Source organism: Cucurbita pepo, chromosome LG11, assembly GCF_002806865.2.
Source record: "Cucurbita pepo subsp. pepo cultivar mu-cu-16 chromosome LG11, ASM280686v2, whole genome shotgun sequence".
NCBI lineage: Eukaryota > Viridiplantae > Streptophyta > Magnoliopsida > Cucurbitales > Cucurbitaceae > Cucurbita > Cucurbita pepo.
Genome location: NC_036648.1, coordinates 7,695,123 through 7,708,372, shown reverse-complemented (window position 1 = coordinate 7,708,372; position 13,250 = coordinate 7,695,123). Strand labels below are relative to the sequence as shown.

Genomic DNA, 13,250 nt, shown 5'->3' with positions numbered 1-13,250 from the left:
ATCTCCACCTTCCATTATTCCTAACACAATTCAATGGTCAATATTAATTCCTACATTTTACCATATTTTCTCCTCTATATAAACTCATCTTCCCCACATTTAAAAAAAACACAACTTACATACATTCTCCAATCCTCATTTGTTTAAAGTCTCAATTGTTTGTTGCTCTCTCCAAACAAGTTTATTTCTCTTCATCTTATTCTTGAGAGGGATTATTATTGTATTGTGAGGAAATAGTTGTGAGTGTCCCAAATTGTAAATCTACTCTTTGAGAGAGTTGTGGTGTGTTATTATCAAACTCAAATACTTGTATCGGTTTGATCCTGCGCCGTGGAAAGGATTGAGTTTGCTCTTGAACTCGTAAAAAGAGCGGAGTAGCGGTTTGGCTCTGACCTGTGGAAAGAGTCGAGAAAGTTCTTTATTCAAATTCCCAAGAGGCGCATGAGGAGTGGAGTAGTCAAATCATTTTCTCTAACTCTTTCCTATTTAATTTCAAAATTATTACTGTGATTTATTGCATGTTCTACTCATTATTGTTTTGACTTGAANTCTCAAGTGACCTCGAGAGTTATTTACACCCAACACACATATATGTCTTAATTAGTACAAACACGAGGTTGCTCTCCTCTTGTTTATGATGCTGTCAGGTTACCCTGATGAGGCGGCTATAACGCCACTAACTAAACTCTAGTAGTGAGAAATGTTGGCTTTTTGGCCCTTGATCTCACTTTAATTAATTTCAATCAATTAATTGATGTTTTGATGATAACAAACCTACTTTTAATTATTAACTATTTTCAGTATTTTGAACTATCCAGCGTATAAGGTCAGGAATAACGATTACAATGACTTTTTAATTACTCAAATCAGAGCTAAAACGAAGAAATTAGAGTCGAGACAACATACCCGATGTGATCATGTGGCAGCAAAATCAAAATGATGGACAAATCAAAATATATCAAAGTATGACATTTATAATGTTGAAGAGTAACAAATGTTGGGGTTTTTCTTATTATTATATTTCTAAATAAAATTATTTTTACNAAATTTTTTTATACCCAATTCACATACGTATCTTAGTTGATGCAGACGTGAGGTTGCTTCCCTCGTGATTATGATGTTACCAGGTTACTATGATATGACTGTTAGATGGCCGCTAACTAACCTAAAGGAGCTATTTATACCCAACTCACATATGCAGTTTAGTTGTTACAAGCTCGTGGTCGCTTTTCTCATGTTATAATATTGTCAGGTTATTATGATGGACTCTAGAGGGTTGAAGTAACGATAGCCAATAACCTTATTTTACGAGAGCTACTATTTGCCAATTATTTTATACTCTCTCATACTAATATTTTGACGGGATTCTATATTATTTTAAGTTATTGATATGAAACCCACTGCTAACAAATATTGTCCCTTTTAGCCCGTTACGTATCAGTCTCACAGTTTTAAAACGCGTCTGTTAGGGAGAGATTTTCACACCCTTATAAGAAATGTTACGTTCCCCTCTCCAACCGATGTGGGGTCTTACAATCCATTCCCACTAGGGTTAGCGCCGTTGTCGAGCTCTGATACCATTTGGAACGGCCCTAGCCCACTGCAACAAAATAAAAATATAAAAATATTTTTATAAAAGTAGCATTCAACGTCAAAAATACATTCCCTAAATGCTTTTCTGGATATTCCTCAATATCCCAGCTTCACGGGACGTGAGAGGCAGATGAATAATCATCCACTTTCGGAAGAAATCGAAAAATTTCTCGGGAATCCTACAAGACCCATTCGTTCTTTTTTTCTCTAACAGATGGTCAGAACTTCATATGAGTTCGAATCGTATTGATAGGTTCATTAGAGATCAGAAAATTGTTGAAGAAAGAACAAGATGTTTCTTTTGTCCCTTCCAGAGACGATCGAAAAATAAAGAAATAGTTAATATATTCAAGATAATTACGTATTTACAAAATACCGTCTCAATTCATCAGATCCGGGAGGGGGAGGTGATGGATGATGAAAGTCCCACATCGGCTAATTTAGGAAATGATCATGAGTTTATAATCAAAGAATACTCTCTCCATTGTTACGAGGCCTTTTCGGGAAGCCCAAAGCAAAGCCACGGGAGCTTATACTCAAAGTCGACAATATCATACCATTGTGGAGAGTCGTGTTCATAACCCAAAAAAAAAAAAAAAAAACAATTAAATTATTTAGTCTAAAATAAATATTTAGATAAAATAAATGGAAGGGTTTAGGACGGAGAGACGGCGACGTATATTGCCCAAAGGCCGCTGCCCGCAACATCCATTTCTCTCCAACAATATTTTCCAATTCATCTCTTCAATTTTCAAATCTTGAATCCATAATCCTCCTTTGTTTTCCATTTCCCGCTGTTCTTCTTGTAAATTACCTTCGATTTGAACCAAAAAAGTTATGGAAATTCCAACAGATCGAGGTTCAGAACCCCTGCTTCCGATCCCTGTTTCGACGACTTCGAACTCAACCCTAGACCATGGGAATTCTACTCCCACTGCCTACAGTTGGCTATTCGAGTGCCATGGATTTTGGTACAAACTGTTTCTGATTGTCCCCAGTTTGCTATTCGTTCTGTACTTGGCATTTCGGGCGAGAAAGAGCTTGTCCAAGCTCTCCAATGGCCGCTCTTATATCATAGTTGCATATTACGGGACTCTCTGGATCGTTACCTTGCTCAACTTCGCTTGGTGCATGTTTCAGGTTCTTTCATTTTATTAACTTTTTCTTCGGGGAATAAGATCTCCAAGAACCCCTGTAGTATTTAACAATGAAATCTTAGCTTCTGTAATGGCGTCGGGGGAGTCTTTTCTTTATTAGATGTATGCATAGAATTTGGAATTCGGTTCTGCAATTGTGTGCTCCATTTTTGAGCTTTAGATAACATTATGCTGCTTCCGTGTGCTGATAAGTTTAGGTTCTATGGAAGTATGTGGTAAATGCAATAGGAAACTTTAGGGATATAATGCTTTTCCTTGAATCTTGCCCCCTTTAAGTAATTGCTTCAAATTTGGACGGTTTGGTTTTTAGTTCTTCTAGAGTGGGCGTGTGAATTGCATTTTGTGAATTTGTGAGGCTTTCGTAAGTAATGGGTTGTTGAGGATTGTTGGAAGGGAGTTCCACGTTGGCTAATTTAAGGAATGATCATGAGTTTATAAATAAGGAATATATCTCTATTGGTATGAGGCCTTTTGGGGACGCTCAAAGCAAAGCCATGAGAGCTTCTGCTCAAAGGGGACAAGATTATACCATTGTGGAGAGTCGTGATTCTTAACATGGGTATGTTATTTTAAACTTATTGTATCGTTCTAAAAACTTCAATTTCTTAAATGGAAAGTTCTGTATTTGTTTCGTAAAATCTTGATAGACCCCGAATTATAAATATGTATCAATAGAAAGATAGTGAGAGGAGCTGAAGAGGCTAAGAAATGAGCGAGCGAATATGTGATTAGTGGTGGAACTCATGGAAATATTTGTTGGTCAGCAGGGTTGCTTTAGTAGATTCTGTAGTAGATATATATATGCAAAGAGTGTAGAGGGAAGCGTCGTTTTGACTATCGATTATTGGTTCTAGAGAGGCGGGAAAGATAGCGAGAGGAGCTGAAGAGGCTAAGAAATGAGCGAGAGAATATGTGATTAGTGGTGGAACCCATGGAATTATTTGTTGGTCAGCAGGGTTGCGTTAGTAGATTCTCTAGTAGATATATATGCAAAGAGTGTAGAGGGAGGCGTCTTTTTGACTATCGATTTGTGGGTTCTAGAGACGCGGGAGCTCGCAAAATCTCCCTTAGCTTGTAAGTTCGTAACTCTCGGATTATCAATGCAGAATTAATTCCATTCTTCTGGTTCCATCAAATCTTTCCCACTTTTAATTTTGGTAATGCTATCGTGTCTCTTTTGTATGTCAATCTAAAGCTAAATTTGAATTTTCTCAAAACTATTCAAGGATTAGTATATGATAGAAAGCAAAAAAATATCTATAATATATACAGATAGCTACATAATGTGTGGTTTTGAAACGGTTACAACGTTTATTTTACATTTATTTATCCAATATCCTCTACCATTTCTATATTCATATCATTTGAGTACCTAAATTCTGGCTGCTTGACTCCTCTTCCCGTGACCGCCGTGTTTCTTGTCAATATTTTAGTGTGAATCTGTGACCCCACCCATATCTATATGTCTCTCATTTTCCTCCATAAATGCTGGTTGCTTGATTCCTGTGTTCTTGTCCTCTGTCATGTTGTTCTANAATAAATATTTAGATAAAATAAATGGAAGGGTTTAGGACGGAGAGACGGCGACGTATATTGCCCAAAGGCCGCTGCCCGCAACATCCATTTCTCTCCAACAATATTTTCCAATTCATCTCTTCAATTTTCAAATCTTGAATCCATAATCCTCCTTTGTTTTCCATTTCCCGCTGTTCTTCTTGTAAATTACCTTCGATTTGAACCAAAAAAGTTATGGAAATTCCAACAGATCGAGGTTCAGAACCCCTGCTTCCGATCCCTGTTTCGACGACTTCGAACTCAACCCTAGACCATGGGAATTCTACTCCCACTGCCTACAGTTGGCTATTCGAGTGCCATGGATTTTGGTACAAACTGTTTCTGATTGTCCCCAGTTTGCTATTCGTTCTGTACTTGGCATTTCGGGCGAGAAAGAGCTTGTCCAAGCTCTCCAATGGCCGCTCTTATATCATAGTTGCATATTACGGGACTCTCTGGATCGTTACCTTGCTCAACTTCGCTTGGTGCATGTTTCAGGTTCTTTCATTTTATTAACTTTTTCTTCGGGGAATAAGATCTCCAAGAACCCCTGTAGTATTTAACAATGAAATCTTAGCTTCTGTAATGGCGTCGGGGGAGTCTTTTCTTTATTAGATGTATGCATAGAATTTGGAATTCGGTTCTGCAATTGTGTGCTCCATTTTTGAGCTTTAGATAACATTATGCTGCTTCCGTGTGCTGATAAGTTTAGGTTCTATGGAAGTATGTGGTAAATGCAATAGGAAACTTTAGGGATATAATGCTTTTCCTTGAATCTTGCCCCCTTTAAGTAATTGCTTCAAATTTGGACGGTTTGGTTTTTAGTTCTTCTAGAGTGGGCGTGTGAATTGCATTTTGTGAATTTGTGAGGCTTTCGTAAGTAATGGGTTGTTGAGGATTGTTGGAAGGGAGTTCCACGTTGGCTAATTTAAGGAATGATCATGAGTTTATAAATAAGGAATATATCTCTATTGGTATGAGGCCTTTTGGGGACGCTCAAAGCAAAGCCATGAGAGCTTCTGCTCAAAGGGGACAAGATTATACCATTGTGGAGAGTCGTGATTCTTAACATGGGTATGTTATTTTAAACTTATTGTATCGTTCTAAAAACTTCAATTTCTTAAATGGAAAGTTCTGTATTTGTTTCGTAAAATCTTGATAGACCCCGAATTATAAATATGTATCAATAGAAAGATAGTGAGAGGAGCTGAAGAGGCTAAGAAATGAGCGAGCGAATATGTGATTAGTGGTGGAACTCATGGAAATATTTGTTGGTCAGCAGGGTTGCTTTAGTAGATTCTGTAGTAGATATATATATGCAAAGAGTGTAGAGGGAAGCGTCGTTTTGACTATCGATTATTGGTTCTAGAGAGGCGGGAAAGATAGCGAGAGGAGCTGAAGAGGCTAAGAAATGAGCGAGAGAATATGTGATTAGTGGTGGAACCCATGGAATTATTTGTTGGTCAGCAGGGTTGCGTTAGTAGATTCTCTAGTAGATATATATGCAAAGAGTGTAGAGGGAGGCGTCTTTTTGACTATCGATTTGTGGGTTCTAGAGACGCGGGAGCTCGCAAAATCTCCCTTAGCTTGTAAGTTCGTAACTCTCGGATTATCAATGCAGAATTAATTCCATTCTTCTGGTTCCATCAAATCTTTCCCACTTTTAATTTTGGTAATGCTATCGTGTCTCTTTTGTATGTCAATCTAAAGCTAAATTTGAATTTTCTCAAAACTATTCAAGGATTAGTATATGATAGAAAGCAAAAAAATATCTATAATATATACAGATAGCTACATAATGTGTGGTTTTGAAACGGTTACAACGTTTATTTTACATTTATTTATCCAATATCCTCTACCATTTCTATATTCATATCATTTGAGTACCTAAATTCTGGCTGCTTGACTCCTCTTCCCGTGACCGCCGTGTTTCTTGTCAATATTTTAGTGTGAATCTGTGACCCCACCCATATCTATATGTCTCTCATTTTCCTCCATAAATGCTGGTTGCTTGATTCCTGTGTTCTTGTCCTCTGTCATGTTGTTCTATACATTTTCATGTGAATCTTACTATGATGTAAGCTGTGACTGGAGCATAGTGTTTGTAATTACTGTGTCCAGATACTCATAAGCCAAGTTCCAATATCATCCATTGGATTACAATTACCAATTAATTCAATTCTGTAGTTTGATTTGTCTGATAATCATTACCAACTTGGATTAAACAGGCATGGGAATGCACCTCTGGGAAAGAATTAGCATGGAATATCTTGTCCTTATCCACGACATCGGGAATGCTATTCTTGGAAGTCAGTTTGTTGGCCTTTTTATATCAAGGAAATCATGTGGGCAGCGTAGAAGCCCTCGCACGAACTTTCATCGTGTCAGGAATTTTTGTTGGCCTGGACTTGATTCTGAAGGTATATCCGAGAAAATACTCCCTAAATGACTCCTTTTCAGGTGCCTCTAGGTCTGCCCCTGGAGAACATTCTGATAGAAAAGCAAAAGTTTGATGTTTTTAAAAAAGAGAAAACCAGCTGAAAATTCAACATGTTTTTAATTTAAGATACATATGCTTCGTACGTATACAGTGACTAGTTTTAATTAAATATTCATTTACATAATTTTTAGAGATGGATTAATTGTAGTTACATTTATGTTCGGGTGCATCCGATGGAAGTTAACATAGGGTCTAGATCTTTCATTTCGAGTTCTATATATACATGGGATTTCTTTGCTGTGTTTTAAGTGTTTGGATGTTCGATTGTGTTTTTCAAGTACACAAGTTTTTTGGAGGGCTGTATAACGTGTGGAACGATTCTTCGTACGTTACTGATTCGTTCTTGCCTTGCCTTCGTTTGTTCATTCCTTTTTTAGGCAATTTATTTGTTTGGTTTCGGAGTTCCATTATTCATTTTAAGTGACGACAGTAAGCATCGAACAAAGTGGAACTTGTNTTCTTCTAGAGTGGGCGTGTGAATTGCATTTTGTGAATTTGTGAGGCTTTCGTAAGTAATGGGTTGTTGAGGATTGTTGGAAGGGAGTTCCACGTTGGCTAATTTAAGGAATGATCATGAGTTTATAAATAAGGAATATATCTCTATTGGTATGAGGCCTTTTGGGGACGCTCAAAGCAAAGCCATGAGAGCTTCTGCTCAAAGGGGACAAGATTATACCATTGTGGAGAGTCGTGATTCTTAACATGGGTATGTTATTTTAAACTTATTGTATCGTTCTAAAAACTTCAATTTCTTAAATGGAAAGTTCTGTATTTGTTTCGTAAAATCTTGATAGACCCCGAATTATAAATATGTATCAATAGAAAGATAGTGAGAGGAGCTGAAGAGGCTAAGAAATGAGCGAGCGAATATGTGATTAGTGGTGGAACTCATGGAAATATTTGTTGGTCAGCAGGGTTGCTTTAGTAGATTCTGTAGTAGATATATATATGCAAAGAGTGTAGAGGGAAGCGTCGTTTTGACTATCGATTATTGGTTCTAGAGAGGCGGGAAAGATAGCGAGAGGAGCTGAAGAGGCTAAGAAATGAGCGAGAGAATATGTGATTAGTGGTGGAACCCATGGAATTATTTGTTGGTCAGCAGGGTTGCGTTAGTAGATTCTCTAGTAGATATATATGCAAAGAGTGTAGAGGGAGGCGTCTTTTTGACTATCGATTTGTGGGTTCTAGAGACGCGGGAGCTCGCAAAATCTCCCTTAGCTTGTAAGTTCGTAACTCTCGGATTATCAATGCAGAATTAATTCCATTCTTCTGGTTCCATCAAATCTTTCCCACTTTTAATTTTGGTAATGCTATCGTGTCTCTTTTGTATGTCAATCTAAAGCTAAATTTGAATTTTCTCAAAACTATTCAAGGATTAGTATATGATAGAAAGCAAAAAAATATCTATAATATATACAGATAGCTACATAATGTGTGGTTTTGAAACGGTTACAACGTTTATTTTACATTTATTTATCCAATATCCTCTACCATTTCTATATTCATATCATTTGAGTACCTAAATTCTGGCTGCTTGACTCCTCTTCCCGTGACCGCCGTGTTTCTTGTCAATATTTTAGTGTGAATCTGTGACCCCACCCATATCTATATGTCTCTCATTTTCCTCCATAAATGCTGGTTGCTTGATTCCTGTGTTCTTGTCCTCTGTCATGTTGTTCTATACATTTTCATGTGAATCTTACTATGATGTAAGCTGTGACTGGAGCATAGTGTTTGTAATTACTGTGTCCAGATACTCATAAGCCAAGTTCCAATATCATCCATTGGATTACAATTACCAATTAATTCAATTCTGTAGTTTGATTTGTCTGATAATCATTACCAACTTGGATTAAACAGGCATGGGAATGCACCTCTGGGAAAGAATTAGCATGGAATATCTTGTCCTTATCCACGACATCGGGAATGCTATTCTTGGAAGTCAGTTTGTTGGCCTTTTTATATCAAGGAAATCATGTGGGCAGCGTAGAAGCCCTCGCACGAACTTTCATCGTGTCAGGAATTTTTGTTGGCCTGGACTTGATTCTGAAGGTATATCCGAGAAAATACTCCCTAAATGACTCCTTTTCAGGTGCCTCTAGGTCTGCCCCTGGAGAACATTCTGATAGAAAAGCAAAAGTTTGATGTTTTTAAAAAAGAGAAAACCAGCTGAAAATTCAACATGTTTTTAATTTAAGATACATATGCTTCGTACGTATACAGTGACTAGTTTTAATTAAATATTCATTTACATAATTTTTAGAGATGGATTAATTGTAGTTACATTTATGTTCGGGTGCATCCGATGGAAGTTAACATAGGGTCTAGATCTTTCATTTCGAGTTCTATATATACATGGGATTTCTTTGCTGTGTTTTAAGTGTTTGGATGTTCGATTGTGTTTTTCAAGTACACAAGTTTTTTGGAGGGCTGTATAACGTGTGGAACGATTCTTCGTACGTTACTGATTCGTTCTTGCCTTGCCTTCGTTTGTTCATTCCTTTTTTAGGCAATTTATTTGTTTGGTTTCGGAGTTCCATTATTCATTTTAAGTGACGACAGTAAGCATCGAACAAAGTGGAACTTGTGGGTCGTCCACCGTCTGTTGATTACTGCAGCGTATGGTTTTATATTGTTCATGTACCATTCAAGCCATAGAGAGAAATTACCAGGTATAATATCTTTTATCTGTATGCATCAATGAACTGTATTATCTTGCAGTGAGTATTCACTCTGTTACCAATTCTTCTGCAGCAAGACCTGCTTTCTACAGATATGTCGTTATCATGTCGTCTTTGAACGCATTGGCACTCTTTGCTTGCGGGATCGCTGGAAATGGAGCTGGTTTTGGCTATTGGTAAGGGCAGCATGATTAAAACCTCCATTGTGCTTAGTTTGATTTTAATTTGGTCTTTACGATTTTGGTTTAATCTCCCAAAGTTGTTGGAAGGGTCGGAATTGGCTCCAAAATTTGAGAGAACTCGCATTTTTTCAGCAAGTGTTCAAGTTTTTACTCGAGTTAAACTATTACATTTGGGATAATACACACACCATACGTTGCATGGTAGCTCATTGTCANGCGAATATGTGATTAGTGGTGGAACTCATGGAAATATTTGTTGGTCAGCAGGGTTGCTTTAGTAGATTCTGTAGTAGATATATATATGCAAAGAGTGTAGAGGGAAGCGTCGTTTTGACTATCGATTATTGGTTCTAGAGAGGCGGGAAAGATAGCGAGAGGAGCTGAAGAGGCTAAGAAATGAGCGAGAGAATATGTGATTAGTGGTGGAACCCATGGAATTATTTGTTGGTCAGCAGGGTTGCGTTAGTAGATTCTCTAGTAGATATATATGCAAAGAGTGTAGAGGGAGGCGTCTTTTTGACTATCGATTTGTGGGTTCTAGAGACGCGGGAGCTCGCAAAATCTCCCTTAGCTTGTAAGTTCGTAACTCTCGGATTATCAATGCAGAATTAATTCCATTCTTCTGGTTCCATCAAATCTTTCCCACTTTTAATTTTGGTAATGCTATCGTGTCTCTTTTGTATGTCAATCTAAAGCTAAATTTGAATTTTCTCAAAACTATTCAAGGATTAGTATATGATAGAAAGCAAAAAAATATCTATAATATATACAGATAGCTACATAATGTGTGGTTTTGAAACGGTTACAACGTTTATTTTACATTTATTTATCCAATATCCTCTACCATTTCTATATTCATATCATTTGAGTACCTAAATTCTGGCTGCTTGACTCCTCTTCCCGTGACCGCCGTGTTTCTTGTCAATATTTTAGTGTGAATCTGTGACCCCACCCATATCTATATGTCTCTCATTTTCCTCCATAAATGCTGGTTGCTTGATTCCTGTGTTCTTGTCCTCTGTCATGTTGTTCTATACATTTTCATGTGAATCTTACTATGATGTAAGCTGTGACTGGAGCATAGTGTTTGTAATTACTGTGTCCAGATACTCATAAGCCAAGTTCCAATATCATCCATTGGATTACAATTACCAATTAATTCAATTCTGTAGTTTGATTTGTCTGATAATCATTACCAACTTGGATTAAACAGGCATGGGAATGCACCTCTGGGAAAGAATTAGCATGGAATATCTTGTCCTTATCCACGACATCGGGAATGCTATTCTTGGAAGTCAGTTTGTTGGCCTTTTTATATCAAGGAAATCATGTGGGCAGCGTAGAAGCCCTCGCACGAACTTTCATCGTGTCAGGAATTTTTGTTGGCCTGGACTTGATTCTGAAGGTATATCCGAGAAAATACTCCCTAAATGACTCCTTTTCAGGTGCCTCTAGGTCTGCCCCTGGAGAACATTCTGATAGAAAAGCAAAAGTTTGATGTTTTTAAAAAAGAGAAAACCAGCTGAAAATTCAACATGTTTTTAATTTAAGATACATATGCTTCGTACGTATACAGTGACTAGTTTTAATTAAATATTCATTTACATAATTTTTAGAGATGGATTAATTGTAGTTACATTTATGTTCGGGTGCATCCGATGGAAGTTAACATAGGGTCTAGATCTTTCATTTCGAGTTCTATATATACATGGGATTTCTTTGCTGTGTTTTAAGTGTTTGGATGTTCGATTGTGTTTTTCAAGTACACAAGTTTTTTGGAGGGCTGTATAACGTGTGGAACGATTCTTCGTACGTTACTGATTCGTTCTTGCCTTGCCTTCGTTTGTTCATTCCTTTTTTAGGCAATTTATTTGTTTGGTTTCGGAGTTCCATTATTCATTTTAAGTGACGACAGTAAGCATCGAACAAAGTGGAACTTGTGGGTCGTCCACCGTCTGTTGATTACTGCAGCGTATGGTTTTATATTGTTCATGTACCATTCAAGCCATAGAGAGAAATTACCAGGTATAATATCTTTTATCTGTATGCATCAATGAACTGTATTATCTTGCAGTGAGTATTCACTCTGTTACCAATTCTTCTGCAGCAAGACCTGCTTTCTACAGATATGTCGTTATCATGTCGTCTTTGAACGCATTGGCACTCTTTGCTTGCGGGATCGCTGGAAATGGAGCTGGTTTTGGCTATTGGTAAGGGCAGCATGATTAAAACCTCCATTGTGCTTAGTTTGATTTTAATTTGGTCTTTACGATTTTGGTTTAATCTCCCAAAGTTGTTGGAAGGGTCGGAATTGGCTCCAAAATTTGAGAGAACTCGCATTTTTTCAGCAAGTGTTCAAGTTTTTACTCGAGTTAAACTATTACATTTGGGATAATACACACACCATACGTTGCATGGTAGCTCATTGTCACTCATGGCTGCTTTCTCCCATTCAAAGAAAAGTAAACACTACTTGATTATTTAGTTTGAGCATAACTCAACTAGTTAAGACATGTATCCTTGATCAATAGGTCAGAAGTTTGAACTCGAATGTTAATACACACACCACACGTTGCATGGTAGCTCATTGTCTATCATGGCCGCTTTCTCCCGTTCGAAGAAATGTAGACACTACTTGATTATTTAATTTGAGCATAACTCAACTAGTTAAGACATGTATCCTCGATCCATAGGTCAGAAGTTTGAACTCGAATGTTAATTTAACCTCTTTGTAATATCTCCTAGATACGAGCTGATCAAATATCTACTAGATACGAGCTGGTCATTTTGATGGTATATCATGTTTGTTTTTGTCCCAGGTTGTATGGTGCCACTGTCGTCTGTTATCATGCCTTCTATCTTCCCTTTCTATATGAACATTTTCTTGCCGATTTCTTCCAGGTTGTTTCACAATATCATTACACCTTCGTAGTTATTTCCGCTATTTCTCGATCAAAAGGATGTTTGTAATCTCGAGATTTGTATCGCTTTTTCAGGAGGACGATTTGCATTTGGAGAACGTATACTATTCGGAGATGAAGGATGCTGGTTTCTTTGACACCGACTGGGAGTGAGGATGGCGATTCCATACGTAACGAAAGAGCGTCGTTGCTTATGTATGTAAATTTACTCGAACATATATATTAACGGTGTTGCAAGATGCAGGTATGAATTTGGAGTGGGATTTCTGTCTCTACTGATCAGATCAATCTTGTAGTCTTCACTGTTCTATGAAATCCTGCATCTTTCTTTACAAAAATGTGTGTTTGTGTTTATCTGAGGATTCTCATAGGGTAGATCTGTAAATAAATTGCTATTAGCAGCAAAAATAAACAGATAGGATTGGGATATCAATTTGGTTCATTCAAGCTTAGAGTTTAAATGGGGTCTGTCCTATACTCTTAAAATCTCTATTTGTGAGATCCCACGTTGAACGGAACATTTTTTTATAAGGATGTGGAAACCTTCCCGTAGTTTTAAAAACTGAGGGGAAACTTGATAGGGAAAGTCAAAAGACGACAATATCTGCTAGCGGTGAGATCCCATGTTGAACAGAATATTTTTTTTTATAAGGATGTGGAAA

At 37.3% G+C, this 13,250-nt stretch overlaps 2 protein-coding genes across 2 annotated transcripts; both read left to right on the top strand.

The window, feature by feature from the left end:
- The first annotated feature begins 4,323 nt into the window (after positions 1 to 4,323).
- Positions 4,324 to 7,283, top strand: LOC111805581. Its single transcript, XM_023690695.1, has 3 exons — positions 4,324 to 4,802; positions 6,533 to 6,724; positions 7,182 to 7,283. Exons 1-3 carry the CDS (start codon positions 4,500 to 4,502, stop codon positions 7,281 to 7,283), a joined length of 597 nt encoding a protein of 198 aa, XP_023546463.1. The 5' UTR covers positions 4,324 to 4,499.
- A 3,575-nt stretch (positions 7,284 to 10,858) lies between these two features.
- LOC111804769 lies at positions 10,859 to 13,021 on the top strand. Its single transcript, XM_023689558.1, has 5 exons — positions 10,859 to 11,072; positions 11,530 to 11,692; positions 11,775 to 11,877; positions 12,487 to 12,568; positions 12,664 to 13,021. Exons 1-5 carry the CDS (start codon positions 10,947 to 10,949, stop codon positions 12,739 to 12,741), a joined length of 552 nt encoding a protein of 183 aa, XP_023545326.1. The 5' UTR covers positions 10,859 to 10,946; the 3' UTR covers positions 12,742 to 13,021.
- The last annotated feature ends 229 nt before the right edge of the window (positions 13,022 to 13,250 follow it).

Excerpts from the sequence above, each read along its gene's own strand:
- LOC111804769 (XM_023689558.1), top strand. The coding sequence starts at position 10,947 with ATGCTATTCTTGGAAGTCAGTTTGTTGGCCTTTTTATATCAAGGAAAT. Across the intron at positions 11,073-11,529 it reads GCCTGGACTTGATTCTGAAG|GCAATTTATTTGTTTGGTTT; the intron begins GTATATCCGAGA and ends TTCCTTTTTTAG. Across the intron at positions 11,878-12,486 it reads GGAGCTGGTTTTGGCTATTG|GTTGTATGGTGCCACTGTCG; the intron begins GTAAGGGCAGCA and ends TTTTTGTCCCAG.